Here is a 14,846-nt window from a genome sequence, read left to right on the forward strand (position 1 = left end):
GCATAAGAAAACCGATACACCAGCTAATGTATCTGAAGCTGTCATCATCTAGAGCAGGATGTAGGCACATGTTAGATGGATCTAGCACTACTTCATTACTTACAAGTCCATTGGTGCTGTCCTTAAGTTGACCGGGTGGTTTAATGGAGTGACGGAAGGATGAGGGGACATGGTGGGAGTAATGCCTTGGCAGGTGATACACATGATGGGGGAAATAAGGCTATGAGGGGAGAAGGAAGGAATGGGGAGGAGAGGAGGTAAAAAAAAATAAAATGAAAATCATATGAGGGAACTCAGGCGAACACAAACAAAAATGTCAGGAACTGTTGCTAATGTCGCTATTAGATAGTTGTCATGGATTCCAATGTAAATACTGAACAACATTCATTTGGTTCACCTTCAATTTATCAAGACAATCACATTTTCAATTGGGCTTTTCTACATCAATATGAACACCTGATGGACTCTAAAGTAGTAAGTTGAGGACTGGTTATCTCAACAGTATCCCCTGTCCTGCCTCACCCGGTTGTAGAAGGGGTGCTGCGGACCAGTCATCCCACTGAAGTAGGAACTGTGGGGCTGAGGAGGCAGGGATCCGGTGAAGGAGCCTGCCGGGGAGCAGGCGACGGAGTGCTGGCCATAACCTGATTGTGGACGGGGCACTGCCTCTTGCAGGGGCAGCGTGGGATAGGTCACTCCTCCAATGTGCATCTGCTCCCTGGCCGCACGCACATCTAAGAGAGGACAGAAACGAGGGGGGAAAAAAGAACAAAAAGAAAGAGAGAATGAACTGTTTATCTGCGATGCTGATGATCATGTCTTGGCGATGACTATAAAGACCCTTCAGATCCACCCACGCATCAAAAATGTAGCTTTATTCCGTCATCTCCAGAGAGTTTAGACAGTTGTGAATCCAGAGAGAAAAATACATATCAAACAATCGTTGTACACAAGAGCAAAATTCCTTGATTCTGAAAGTACTACAGGGAATACAACAGAAACACTGTTCCTGAACATGTTCTTCTTATCCAAAATAGAAGACCAACAACTGAATTTTGAAGAGAACAGCCGCAGATGTTACAAATACAACAACCTTCAACTTTGAATTTCAATCTAACTTTGATTTCTATTACTCAGTTTTCTCACAAAGCAGCAGGCGCGTTGATATTCTGTTTTTTTTTTAAGAACGATACGCCAGCCACGTTACGACTGGCACATGGAGCCCCTCACCGTCCCTGACATATAAATTTACCCATGTAAACAAACCGAGCAGACCACGTGAACTCATAGACACTATCTCATAAGTACTTTGCCACGATTGTTTTCACATAAATCAATTTGACTACGAGAGGAGTGGAGTGGGAGCTGAGTAGGAGCTTTGGTAAAACCTCCCAAATTAAAGTTAAATAAGCCCGGGGACAGAACAGAGTGGCTCTGTGCGGCTGGCCAGAAAGTAAGAACCAGAAACAGAAGCAGGCACCAGAATGTCTCCTGGTTATACAAGTGGCTGCTGAATGACACGTTGAGTGAGACCCAATCCAGCCTGTGAACACAATGGAAGCCTTATGATGTGAGTCAGGCTCATGGGCGGGTATCACTGACAGCACTGCCCACTGGCTGGCCACAGGACACTGGGCACCAAGTACCGACTGACCACGGAGGGAGTGGAGGGAACGGGATGACTGGGATGGAGCATTGCTCACCTTCCACTCCCTGGAGACACGTGTGGAGGTAAAAACACCCACACACCTTTGAGCAAACACACATACGCCGGTAAACACATGTTTCGTGGATAGATATACACACCTACACACATTTAGGAAAGGAAACCTCCTTACAGACTGGACGTCTGGTTGTAGAGCTTGGTCAGCTGCGTCCTGCGTGACTCAACGGAACAGACTCTTAACACTATGATGCAGCAGCTTCACACTAGGCGTCATTGACACTCCTGTATGGGCCGAACGGACGCTGACGCACGGTAGCAAAAGTACAGCGCCCGCTCTGGATTACAGTTTAAAAGGGATGCAATATTACGTCACCCTAACTACAAACTGTGAAACCTGGTGTACCAGTAGAAGCAGACTGGCGACAGCGAGTGAAAATATTGTGTTGATCCCACAGTGCTGTAGATGCAACCTACTTGACATTTGATTGTTTGGGAATGAGAACTGAGCTGTGGGTTTCTGAGAGCCCCTGCAGTGGGTGATTTTAGAGCAGACCCTGCTGCAATGTTATGAGTAATGTCACTTCCAAATGTGCTGGCACATCACGTAGAGCACAGTTCTTCTTGCCTCTATGTATCTCTTTTGTATCTCTGTATGTGATGACTTTTGAATAAGAGAAGTGGACCTTAAAGATTTCTAAATCCATCAGTAAGATTTTATTCAGAGCAGAACCGAGACTTCCTGAACCTTCAGTCTTAATTGCACATCAACAACAGCCTTTTTAAAGTGACGGCATGCTTTGACTGACGGATGTTTATGTGTGTCTGTGGGTTTTAAGTGCATAGAGGGTTTGTCACAGATTTGAAGCTTAACAATTCTATACTCACTGCACTCATTCAAAGTGGATCTGGTTTAACATGTCAATGCAAAACTCAGCATACATAAATGTAAAGCTCAATTTAATAAAACCTTTCATTAATAAGTGCAAATATACACACATGTGACAAATTAAAAGGAAAAACCTATATCAATGACTGGAAAAACATAACAAATGCAGATGCCTCCATACAGGGCACAAAAGGTCAGTGAATGGTTTGATGAGTATAACAGTATAACAGTGTGGAGTTCCAGAGACGTGAAGAATCAATAACAAGGTACAACTGAAGCTGTTCCAGCAGTTCATGGTTACTGAAACACTTTATGTATGGCTTCCTCTTCATTTGTCACCATCTGTACAATTTCCTGAATATGTACGCACCTGCAATGATCTCCCTGAGTTTGGGGTCCAGGTTGACAGTGCAGGGCAGGAACATCTCCACATCTCTGGCAGTGAGGACGGGTGTCCTGGAGGAGAGGAACACCTCGAAGCTGCGGATGTCTCCGTCGATCTCCAGCAGTGGCTCCACATCTTTGGTGGTGGGGATGTTCTTGGAGAGTCTTCAGAGGAGAAAAGGAAAAAGAGAAAGGGATTTTTGTTAGAGTTACAGTTGTTATTTTTTTCTTTACTATGATTGTCTTTATTTAACTCTTTACTGAAGAAATCCAAATGGTTATTAAAAGGATAATACAATAAACTGTGCATCCTTATTCACTTTCAAATGGCACGAATATGTCACCACTTGTCGGTTTACACTAAATTCTGACAGATGGATGTGTTGTACAAAACGCAAAAACATCACATTTTGATGAAAAAAGAAAAGAGGAAATAGCAAGCAGTACTGTTAAGATCGAAGAGATATGCAACGGTCATCATCATCATGAGAGTAGAGAGATAACCGGATTTAGAGAAGGCAAGATAGTGAAAGGGGGGGATGTTCGAGGACAGATAGAGTGAGGGATGTTATCTTTTCTCAGCAGAGGAGGAAACCTGAGAAGATGATAATCAGGGTAATTTAGCAAGCAGCAGACGGAAGCGCGTCATGATGCGCTGCTACAGTTAACATGATGTTTGTTATCAGAGGTCCTAAGTAAACACCGTGTTTGGAGATTGTTCCATTACTGTGTGATAGTTTTTCCTGTGTATACCGCAGAAAACACATCATATTAACAACGTCAGATTAAAACACACTGTGTTCAGTTTATAGAATATTATTTTTTAAAATCATCTCTGGCACCAAACTATATAAACTAAAGCTTAAACCAGTAGTTTTGACGTAGAAACACTTCTGCAATGATGAATACTGAAGTGTTATGAGGAAGTAAATTCATTTTCAACTGAGCAAGGTTAAAAAAGATATCAGTTTAATCAAGGACAGTGTAACATGTGGCCTGGGCTACAAGGGAAGCAAACACCAACAACTCAGAGCAATCAGTATATCTCATTAATCCTATCATTCAGACATGAAAATATGAAAGTCGGAGTGACTTATGACACCGGCCATTCATCACCAGAATGTGCCGCTCTTATCAGATGAATGAGGAGACTCCAGTAGGGAGCAGACATTTTTCTCATCTCTGCCTCCATTTCTCATTCTGACCCTTCATCATTTTCTCAGTGGATGCTTTTCTCTCCCTACATCCTGTGTAACCTCCCCTCCTTCCAGATCAACCCAAACTCACCCTCCTCCCCATACATCACCCAGTCTGTGTACTGGTATGCTACGCTGGGAACACAGCCTGACGAGACAGGGTTTTTCCCTGAGCCTGATCTGTTTTTGAGAGTGAACACAGGCTGGCCTTTCTGTGACTTGATTGGATGATTAGTACCATCGCTACAGCATGCTAGCTAAGTCAGGGTGAGGTCAGCATCTGGCGAGGGCTCAGCACAACACACTGTTAGCTAATAACCCAACCATCAGCTAACCTAATCCAGTTAACGTACTGGCCAAAATGGCCCCGTCAGCCTGGAAGAATCCAAATCCAGTGAGGTTCTCATACCTGAGTGGTGGGTGGACAAGTTTACATCATTTCCACTGATAATATCCAAAGGGCTTACAGCGAGTGAGCAGGTAGGGAACCAGTTTTGTGTTCAAGGACATTTTGACAGGACAGATGGCTGGTGATGGACGCATCTGCTATAGCAGGGCTCGAACCTGTGACCTTGTGGTTGCAGGATGTCTCTGACCAAATGTACAAGTCTGGCAAGAAATGCAAGTGGAGGGGGGGGGGTGTCCTTGTAAGACATTCTGACATGCTAACTTTAAGACAGTGACAGTGAAGAACTCAAATGTGTAGTCATCACAAGTGTTGACCTCAAAAACACTCTCACTCAAAAGCTGTAAATCATTGACACTAAATCAAACTTTTTGCAGCTGTGCTCCACACTTACACCTCGTTCCAATCCTATGTGACCCGCCTATAGAGATCTATGTCTCAGCAGACAAGTCCAGGTGGGTCACCCTAACTATCCACTATCCCCATCCAACTGCCAATACAGACACACATAGACAGAGAGAATTCAATGAGCTGTGAACGAGGAGGACACAGACAGAAGCACAGCTGGGCTACAGTGGACAAAGCCCTCTCAGTGTTTCTTCCATTAGAACCTTTAACAAGACCCAAAAGGTCAAGGAAGCTCCATGTTGGCACACAGATGAACCTTGCTCACGTGACCTATGCTGGGAAATAAGAGTAGGACTCTGAAGGCGCAGATGTTACCTGCGTGCCCATACATAAGCAGCAATGAGTGGCACCAGTGCTGAGTCATTCAACAGTGCTGAAAACAACTGTCCAGTGTCCTCCGCAGACACCTGGACAGTGAGGATGGGGAAATTCAAAAGCGTAAATGACAGCGGAGCGTGTGTTTATGCGCATGTGCGAGTACATTATGTGTGTGTGGGTGTTTGGTTCCTTTTCCCATGAACTGTATTAACCCGTATACAGACTGAGAGAATCCTGTGCTTTTCCCCATTTCCAGCTGGCTTACTGCTGTTTATTTGTGGGTCTGCAGACACAGACCAACAGGAGCCGGTGACTCACACACACACACACACACACACACACACGCACATAGACACACACACACACGCACACACACAGACACACGGCACTTCCTTTTGCTATACAAAGAACACCCTCCAAAGACTTTCTAAGGAATCTTGAGTCTTTTTATAGGCCCATCTAACATAACTCGATGGTGTGTCCACACAATTTAGTCATTCTGTGGCAAAACTGAGACTGGACAAGCATGAATCTGAAACTAAAACTTACAAAGTTGTAGTAATCACTTTTAGCTACTTCAGATTTGATCTTTCATACATCTATTTAAGCCTGTCTATAGTATACATATATATACACCGTAATACTAGTGATTTGCTAACATAATAGTCATTTGATGCTAATATAAGAACTAATAATTACAACTGAAAGTTTGTAAAGTTTAAGAACCCTCAGTTGTCCTCAGAAAATTCTGCCCAGTGCTACAAGATACATACAATTTCATCCTGCACAAGCATCATCCAGCACATGCCATCCAACAGCGATGGCGTCCAAGATGTTAGCTACAATTGTGCATATTTCGCTGACCTGCGTGTTTACTCTGGCGTGCTGTTGTACCACTGCAAACAGTAGCACAGACAGATGCAACTTCCAAAGACAACTAGGAGCTGGTGAGCAGAACAAATCACAGGCATCCATCACAGAGTTGCACCCTGACAGATGGAAAAGAAAAAGGAGAAAGAGGGAGAGTCAGAGATCCTTTCCTGGCGTTCCCAGCTGACTGGTCGGACACTGAGTGGAGCTCACACTTCAATACTGGCCTTGTCGGGTTATTGTTAGAAACCAGAGAGCACCAATCAGTGGAAGGCAGGAACAGAATTACTGGAATACTGATAAACGGACATCTGATAATCCGTTTGAGTGATTCTAGCCAACGTACTGAACAGCATCATGTTACAGGACAAACAGTACATTCTGATCTGACGAAAAGCCAAGTGGGATTGAAAGGTAGTCCACATTAAACTTTGTGGCAGGCGTTACGGTTTTTCATTGTTACATGGCAGACAGTACCCATTAAATGACAACAACAGTTTGTCAGTGAGATGTAACCACTTCAAATGACATCCTTTGCAGTTAACTACTGATGAGTTGTTGGCCTTGGCACTAAGCAATTGACACTCAAATCACTTCAGACTTAGTCATCCTCACAGCGAACAGACGAGACAAACAAAATGAACAAAGCCATTCTTATCAGCAATCAATCGCTAAATGACAAGATGGATGCTTGAGTTGGAGTGCCAAGGAAGCCGGCGTGCTACTTTCAAGCAGACCAAGGACGGGTGAGATAAAGGCCGTCAGGCATCCCGGCAGCCGTTCCTGCACAATGGGCCCATTGACAGGACCCAGCTTATAGCTGCAGCAGTACAGCCGCTTAGGCCCAACTACTCTCTGTGTGGCAAGGCCACTGGGAGCTTTCTGAGCTTATCCAAATGCCAATAGGTCCCAAAGCTGACTGGAGCATAGCCTTTCTTCTCCTCTCAACCTCCCACACGCTGCAGCTGACGGGAATGGGCAGAATTCATCTCTCTATCCCTTCCATCCTCTCTTTGGGTACTGAAAGTATGAATGTGCCACTTGACTTTGCTTTACAGCCGCCCTCTGTGCTTACAGACGACATGCGCACACATGCCACAAAGAGGTGGTCTTGCTGCCAAACATTTCCATAAAGGGGCCCAAAGACAGAGAGAGATGCCTGCAGAACAGACAAACCCCTGTGCAGACTGTGTTTGAGAAGCTCAAGAGTGTCAATGTCAGACACTGTGAGACCAGCACAACAGTGTGTGGGTGAAGAAGTTAACCAGGCCCGGGTCCGGCACATTCCTCTCCTGGTCAGAGTCATGTCAGAGCTGCTGGCAAAGTGTCTGCCAAGCGCGTGGATGAACTGAGCGAGGCCCTCTGTGGGAAAACAGTGGACAGCGGACAGACAAGCAAGCTGGCGCGTGGACTTGAAGCATCAATGCTGAGAGAGGTTATTGTTACAGTGGAAGCTGCCAAGGCCTCCACCACCCAAAAGGCAGAGGGGGAGAGCAAAAATATGTTTTCACTTTAGATGACGCCATGTTCTTTGTTTCCTTAAAATCCAGACGCATTTTCTTGATTTGAATCAAATGCTTCAAGTAATGTGGACACCCTCTGTCTCTGCTTTCCTCTCTCACTCTAACCTTCTCTTTTTCTCGCTTCCTTGTCTTGGCAGTGCCAACTGACGACTTTCCATATACATTCGTGGCAGAGTTTAGGCCAATAATTGAAACTCTCTAGTACTAAGCTGGACCTGTGCATCCCAAAGCAAACCACAGAGACAAGCAGGCTAATGGGAAACACACCAGGCTGATAAAAACCGAGCAGCTTTGGAGCGAGCGGCCTCTCGGTGAGACGGGCTCAGGACTCCGTGGTTCCCTGAAATGTTGATTAAACTCATGTGTAGCGCCGAAATGGAGCCTCCTTGTTCCAGACCCCAAAAACCTTAACTGAACCCTCCACTCAGGCCTCATTCTTGACAAATAGTAAAACACTAAACCTCAACTTAGTGATTTATGCGCAGGAGGAGAGTTTGGAGCATCCTTGGGCCATGGCAGAGTTCGTTCATTGTGACACTAATTGCCACCACTGAGTTCATATCAGCGCATGTGGTTGTTTTATAGCTGTAAAAGCCAGTTGATAGTCCGTATGATGCTGAGTTAAGTGGGGTGGATTGCTAAAGTGAAGACAAATGTGCTCTTCTGCAGAAGATAATACATCTGGAATAAGTCTGTTATGGACTGAAAATCCATACAGTGAGTGATGAATATGGCAAATAAAGCTGGGGATTCTCAGACTGAACCAGTAATCCTCCAGTCAACTTCACTGAGAGGGATGCATGCATCAGAAATAAGATGAGAGAGGGATAGGAGAATCAATGAGCGGGTGAGCATGTAGCGATAAAGGGAGCTAGACAAAGAGAAGGAGAAAGGAGAAACGTGTTGAAAAGCAGAACTGAGAAGTAATCTTTTACAAAAGCTTTCTTGGCTCTAATTTCTGTCTGAGTCAGAGGCAGCGAGGAAAAGCCTCTTCCGACTATTAAGAAGTTTCTTTAGAACCTGGAGCGCATCGTTCGAGAAGACAAATCTGATAACTAAATCCCCAAGCTACACAGTGGTTGGCAGCGTGATCACGTGCTTTAAAAGCAAAGAATGGGGAAGAAAAAGACACTCATAATCCCTCCCAATATAGGCTGGATAGGCTAAATCTTCAAATCGCCTTCTTTGGGCTTCCTCACTTGTCTACTCATTCTTTGGCATTTCAGAGTGGTTTCTACACACAGACCACTCTGGGTGTGTGCCTGAGTCTGACCTCCATTGACTTTTGAAGAGCCAGGATGTTAACATCAGTTAAGGGCCGGATGTGTTTGCGTATGTGTGTGTGTGTGTGTGTGTGTGTCTACATATCTGTGTGTGACTATCAAGTGTGCCTGTGGCTCCCGTGGTGGCTGAGTGGCGAATCTCGCTGTCCACTTAAAGGTCAGTGCTGACCCTCTTGCAACCCTACGCTGCTATTTATAATCAGCCCCCCACCTTCCAGCAGTTCCAGCACAAAGAGACAGTGGAGAGAGTGGAGAGATCAGCGATAATGCTCAACGCCACAGAAATACCAAAGTATCGGGCAGACGTCCACTTCTCTGGTCACCACTCCTTTCCTTCCATCTCAGTGTCTCATTTAAATGTTAATCCGACCCTTTTTGTCACTGATGAATGACTCTATGACTAAAGAGCAGTGGTCAGTCAGAGGTGTAGCTGAGGCTTTTATTGCATTTGAAATGATTCTTTATGCTTTGTATGAAAAAGGAACAGAGCAGTTCTCTTGTTTCAGACCAATTAGACTAATCCCTCAACCTCGGCTTACAGGCAGAAATGAAAAGGGCTTTAAGGATTTTCTGACAAAGAATGCTGCATGACGTTCTTTCCGTCCTCACATGGTAGCCTACACACACGCAAATACACAATCTAAACTCACCTTGCACACACACACACACACACACACACCTCCTCCTCCTGTGTCACCTGCATACACTGGCTGCGGATGCCATGTTTTGTTTTTTTTTTCTTTTTACATTTTAAGCAGCTCAGCGGGGGTTGAGTGGTGGTGGAACTGGCTGTGGCTGATTCATGCCTTAGTCACCACCGACAAACACCTGAGGGATGGAGTAACGACAATGCGAACCAGACCAACACACACACACGCACACACACACACACACACACTCAAATGGAATCAGCAGAGGACCAGTTCCACTGTATAAACAGCCATGTAGGACCCAGGGGACATGCACATGAATCTGTGTGTGTCCACCACCTGGACTATCTCACTTGGAGCAGCCGCATCACCTGAGGCTTGGAATCCACCTGAGACATGAAAACACCGATGGCAAATCCATCTAGCAATAATCCTGTGGGTTTCTGGTCTGATTCTCTACAGCATTCATACACTTTGAATCATTTACTTTCTTTTATCTCCTGAGACCGGGACTCTCTTTCCGTCTCACCCTCTCTTAATGCCCTTTCTTATCTCCATCCCTCTCCCTTTCTCTATCTTTATCTCATCCATACCACACTTTCTTTTTTGTTTCTGTCTGTCTTTATCTAACAGACAGTCAGGTGGCCTGTCAGCACACTGGTATGTAGACTCAATACTTGTGTCCTATCAGTGATGGAGCCAAGAACTCTAGTGAGACATAGGTGGCTTCACATCACAGAATTTACAAATTCACACACGTTTTTTTTTTTTTTTCAGCCTCTTGGCAAATGGCAGTGCAATGAGCGGTCGAATTACCAGTTTTACTCTGTCTTTCACTGAAATACCTCCTGAAGGGATTTACTGCGGGGACAATGGGCTCCCTCAGAGGACACGGAGAGAGGGGAAAACCATTTCTGAGCGTTTGCCGTGCATCTACATTGTAAAAAGTGTCACGACTGCGACAGGAATTCACATGAACAATAGCCCGCGTGGCAAAAAATAAAGACTTTTCATTTGAGGGCAGGAAAAGTTTAGTATTCATCATCAGAAAAGAATAGGATCTCAGCTTTTTTTTTTTTTAGCGGCCAGATATTTAAGAGCTTATTAAAGGATTCCACATAAAGGGAATCACCCACATGAGCTTTGGAACGACGCTTTTATCCCGACACATAATTGCAACCAAATTACAATAATTGTGCCAATTAAAGTAATCCTGAATGAAGAGAGCATCATCTTAATGTTTCAGTACTTGGGATAAGGGTCTCTCTAATTAAGACTGAATTGCCTGGCTACATATTCATTCAGAGTGCGATTAGAGAGAAAAAAAAAAAAAAAGTTTTGAAGTGTCCAAGAAGTGCCTGGCTCTAGGCACATGTCTGCGAGAGGGATTGTTTGGTAGGTTCAGGCCAACAAAACAAGACGGAAGAGAGGATGAGGGAAAGAGAGGAGTAGTTCATTCTTTACTGTGACAGAAAGAGTGACAGCATAAAGTGCATCAAGATTCAAGAGACAGTGACACTGCAATGAACAGCCTTCTAAACACTACTACCTTACCTGACAGCAATTTCTCTGCTGTGTTCTACTTCCTGCACTGTGTGAACGTGTGTGTGTGTGTATGCGTGTGTGTGTGTGTATGCGTGTTTGTTGAACGCAGCCTGCATCTCAGGGTCTGATTAATTACACTGATTCTCAGAGGAGTTGGGGGTGACATATGTTCTTGCACTGGTGTGAGAGCTAGGTGTGTGTGTGTGTGTGAAAGTGTGTGTGTATATATGTGTGTGTTGCATGCATACCACACACACCGGTTTTAATGTGTGATTTGAGGTGAGTGTGTGTGCATATATTCAAATGCAAAAGCTTGTAGTGGCAAGTAGTATTTGCTTGTTTCAGTTACAACATGCGTGCGTTTCACCACAACTCCTGTGTGTGTGTACGTGTGTTCGAGTGTGTCTATTAAGTGCAAGCCGTGCAATATTTTCAGCGTGCATCTATACGTGTGGGTGTGTGTAATGAACAGAAGATTCAGGTGCAGCGCCAGAAACACACTCCTAAGTGCGGCGGGGGCATCCTGGCACAGACAGGGCACCAGATGTCAGAGCAGAGCAGGAACCTGCTCAGTGGACCAGTGACACTTTTTTTTTTTTTTCTAGAGCTGAAAACGGGATCTGGGCGTCCAGGAATAAACTCTCCGTGGGGCCGACTGAGCCCACCCCCATACATCGTTAGATCCAAATATGTTAACCCTTCACTTCAACTATTTCACCTTCAAACAAATTACCACTGACAAAAACTGAAAATCAAATTGAAGTCACTGACTGATACAGTTACTGAATGCCTACTCATAAAATCATTTAACCTGAGTAGCTACTGCACGTGCTCTGAGATACAGGAGCTGAGTGATAATGTCACCCAATATCGGATTCGCTTGAACTTTCATTTCAGTCCATACAATCGAATCTCATCAGAGCTTTCTCTCATGTTTCTTGCCTAAAGTCTCCATCACTTGTCAGCCACTGTTTAAATAAAGAATAACAAAGTAATGTTTGCGTAGTGTCCACCCAACTTTCTATAACAGGCAGGCATATGTGTGCACAACTAGCACCACCACCGCACCATGGCTGTGTGACAAAATAGTGAAGGTGAGTAGACTCCCAAAAACATAGTTAAGGTTACAACTACAGCTCTTGAGAAGAATCCAGAACCTGTACTTGCTCAATCACTTGAAGTCACTCTACATAAGAGCTTCTGCTAAATGGCTAAATGTAATGTAATGACTCTAAACAACATCAAGGAAATAAACATATAAAAGTGCATTAACAGTGTTTGGAAATGGTGGGCTGCTTTACAGCAATAACCATGAAGCAGGAGAGAGCTAGGTTAGCTGTGGTCATTATGTCTCTAATGGCAGCTAAAACAAGGAAGAACTGACTCCTGAGAAGAGACGATACTGAGAGGAAAGAAATGATATAGTTAAAAATGACAGTCACAAGGCTGCGGGCACCGAATTCAATTTGTGAGTTATCAAAAAAAAAAAAAAAAAAAAACAGCATTGGAAACATGGATTTAGGGTTGTTAATTTGATGGCTACAAATATGAGGGTTGGTCCAAAACACTTTGTTTTGTTTTCTGTTCAATTTCCGTCAGTGTGCTGGGCAGGCCACGGCTCTGGCTCGCTGCTCGAGGTGTAATTTGTAGTTTTCCCTGCAGAACTAGTGAGACAAACATTTTAGCTACGCTCTTTGTGTGCTTGTGTGTGTGTGTGTGCGTGTGTGTGTGTGTGTGCAAGCTTGATTGCTTTGAGCCAATATCTCCGACAGACAGTGCCATCCTTGTTACGCAGTCTTTTCCCCCTGCTACCTTGCATTAGTCTGGGCAGCCCCCGGTCTTACCGTTAATGACAGAAATCGCTGAGGTTATTAACCGATTACACATTCTCCATCAGATTAGGAAGGCTGTACTGGCCCACTCCTGCTTCGGGAATTAGAGCTGAACATTTCTCTTCACGCCGTGTCCTACAATGACACTTCACAGCCCTTCATGGACGCTTGTTATTGCCAGACAAGTTGCTAAAAACAGCTTTTGAAAGCGTGTGTTTGTGTGAGATATGAGGGAAGGTGGGCGAGTGTTTCTATTTTTTGTTTTTTTTTTCTAGGAGTTCAGTTACCTGCTATAAAGAGTGGCTGTCATCTTCATCACTGAGAGGCACTCATTCAATATTTTCCTATGCTTTAGTAGTGTATGGGTTAATTTAGTTTTGATTTAAAAGGCTAGGTAGAGCATTAAGTCTAAACGGAGAGAGACTGTGGCAAGGATCAAACCTGCATTTTATTTTTACCTTTAAAATCATGGAGATGGAAACAGAAAATATCCTCTTAGACCCACCATATGTCATTTATCCCTCCATTATCTACAAAATATAGTACTTCTGATGCTCTGTATACTGTGGCCTTCCGAGCTGTAGGGAGCCTTACAAAAGAAGAGAGAGGAAGAGCGTGCTGCCTTGTGACTGAGATGCAGGGCGACAGTTGACCTATAAGGGGCTGACTCACCCCCATGTTCACTTCACCACTAATATATTCACTTAGTAATGCTCAAGGGATGTGCAGTTCCACTGTGTAAAAATGGCTGAGCACAACAACTCATAAACATGTATGCGTGTTAAAACACACACACATGGAGCACACGCATGAGGTCAGAACTAAGCTGGTCTTTTGATAAACAAAAAGATGTTAACTATAAGATCCAGGAAATAGTCGCTAGTTGAATTGAAGTTACGAAATTAAATGTATGATGTGTATAAGTGTGTACAAGTGCTGTGTATATACACTCAAGGAAAGCATGGAGAAGAAACGATCCATTTCTCAGGCAGACAGACAGTCGGGAGAAGGGGCCTGAGGTTCTGAGAGGCCAGTCAAGTGCCTATCCATCGCTGAGGGAAAAGACCGAATAACTCATTCAGAACAAAAAAGGGACCTAAAGAGCTTCAGATTGTAAGAAAGAGGAAGAAAAGAGCAGAGACAGAAAAAGATACACAGACCAAGGCCTGAGTCTTATCAGGGCAAGATTAGTGCAAGAGATAAGGCCTCTAGGCAAGGCGTTGTGTTTAGCCTGTTTGAGGCTTCCTGTCATCATCATTAAGGCCGCTTCTCCGACGGCCACTGCGGAACAGAGCAGCCATTTGGAAAGGAAGAAGATAAAGAAAGACAGGACCGTTGGTCAAAAACAAGATGATGGCTATATTAGGTGTAATGAGCAGTGTAAGCACAATACTCATGCTGTGGTAGAGGCACTTGAATCCAGGCCTTTCGTTGCACGTAGAAACACTGTTGAATTTTATGGCTTCCCTTTTATTAATAGCGTATAATTATATCTCCCGGTTTTATTTTCCACAATAATTATGGTAGATGTATGGTTATTTTCTTTTGGGTGTCCACTATACTTAAACATAGTGTAGTGACATGTTTTTCCACTTAAATTAACAATTATAAAAAGGCGAAAATCGTCACATCACATCCAGCAAAATAATTGAGTTACAAGCTTCTGACTGAGGTGCTTCTCATCTACAATCTTGTCCTCCCTCCCCTCATATCGCATCCTTCCCATGTACCACTTACACCATATAAAAACTGGAAGATAATGCCTATTGTCCTTTGAAAACCAAACAGCAAAAACCTAGTCTAATGAGGCAGCGCTTCGCCGTGCAATTGGGGGAGGGAGGGTTGTCTCCTGAATCTAGCTGGCTGACTGGCTGACAGT

The 14,846-nt window shown here is 44.2% G+C and overlaps 1 protein-coding gene across 2 annotated transcripts in view; it reads right to left on the bottom strand.

The window, feature by feature from the left end:
• kidins220a (kinase D-interacting substrate 220a) overlaps positions 1-14,846 on the bottom strand; it is a 47,474-nt gene that overhangs the window by 9,125 nt on the left and 23,503 nt on the right. For both annotated transcript variants that reach the window (XM_042388159.1, XM_042388160.1), the window contains exons 24-26: positions 2,923-3,101; positions 523-734; positions 104-220 (exon numbers count right to left, since the gene is read on the bottom strand). In XM_042388159.1, coding sequence (XP_042244093.1) covers positions 104-220; positions 523-734; positions 2,923-3,101 — 508 coding nt within the window. The remainder of the gene's footprint in view (positions 1-103; positions 221-522; positions 735-2,922; positions 3,102-14,846) is intronic.

The sequence above is a fragment of the Thunnus maccoyii genome, chromosome 16 (assembly GCF_910596095.1).
Source record: "Thunnus maccoyii chromosome 16, fThuMac1.1, whole genome shotgun sequence".
Classification (NCBI taxonomy): domain Eukaryota; kingdom Metazoa; phylum Chordata; class Actinopteri; order Scombriformes; family Scombridae; genus Thunnus; species Thunnus maccoyii.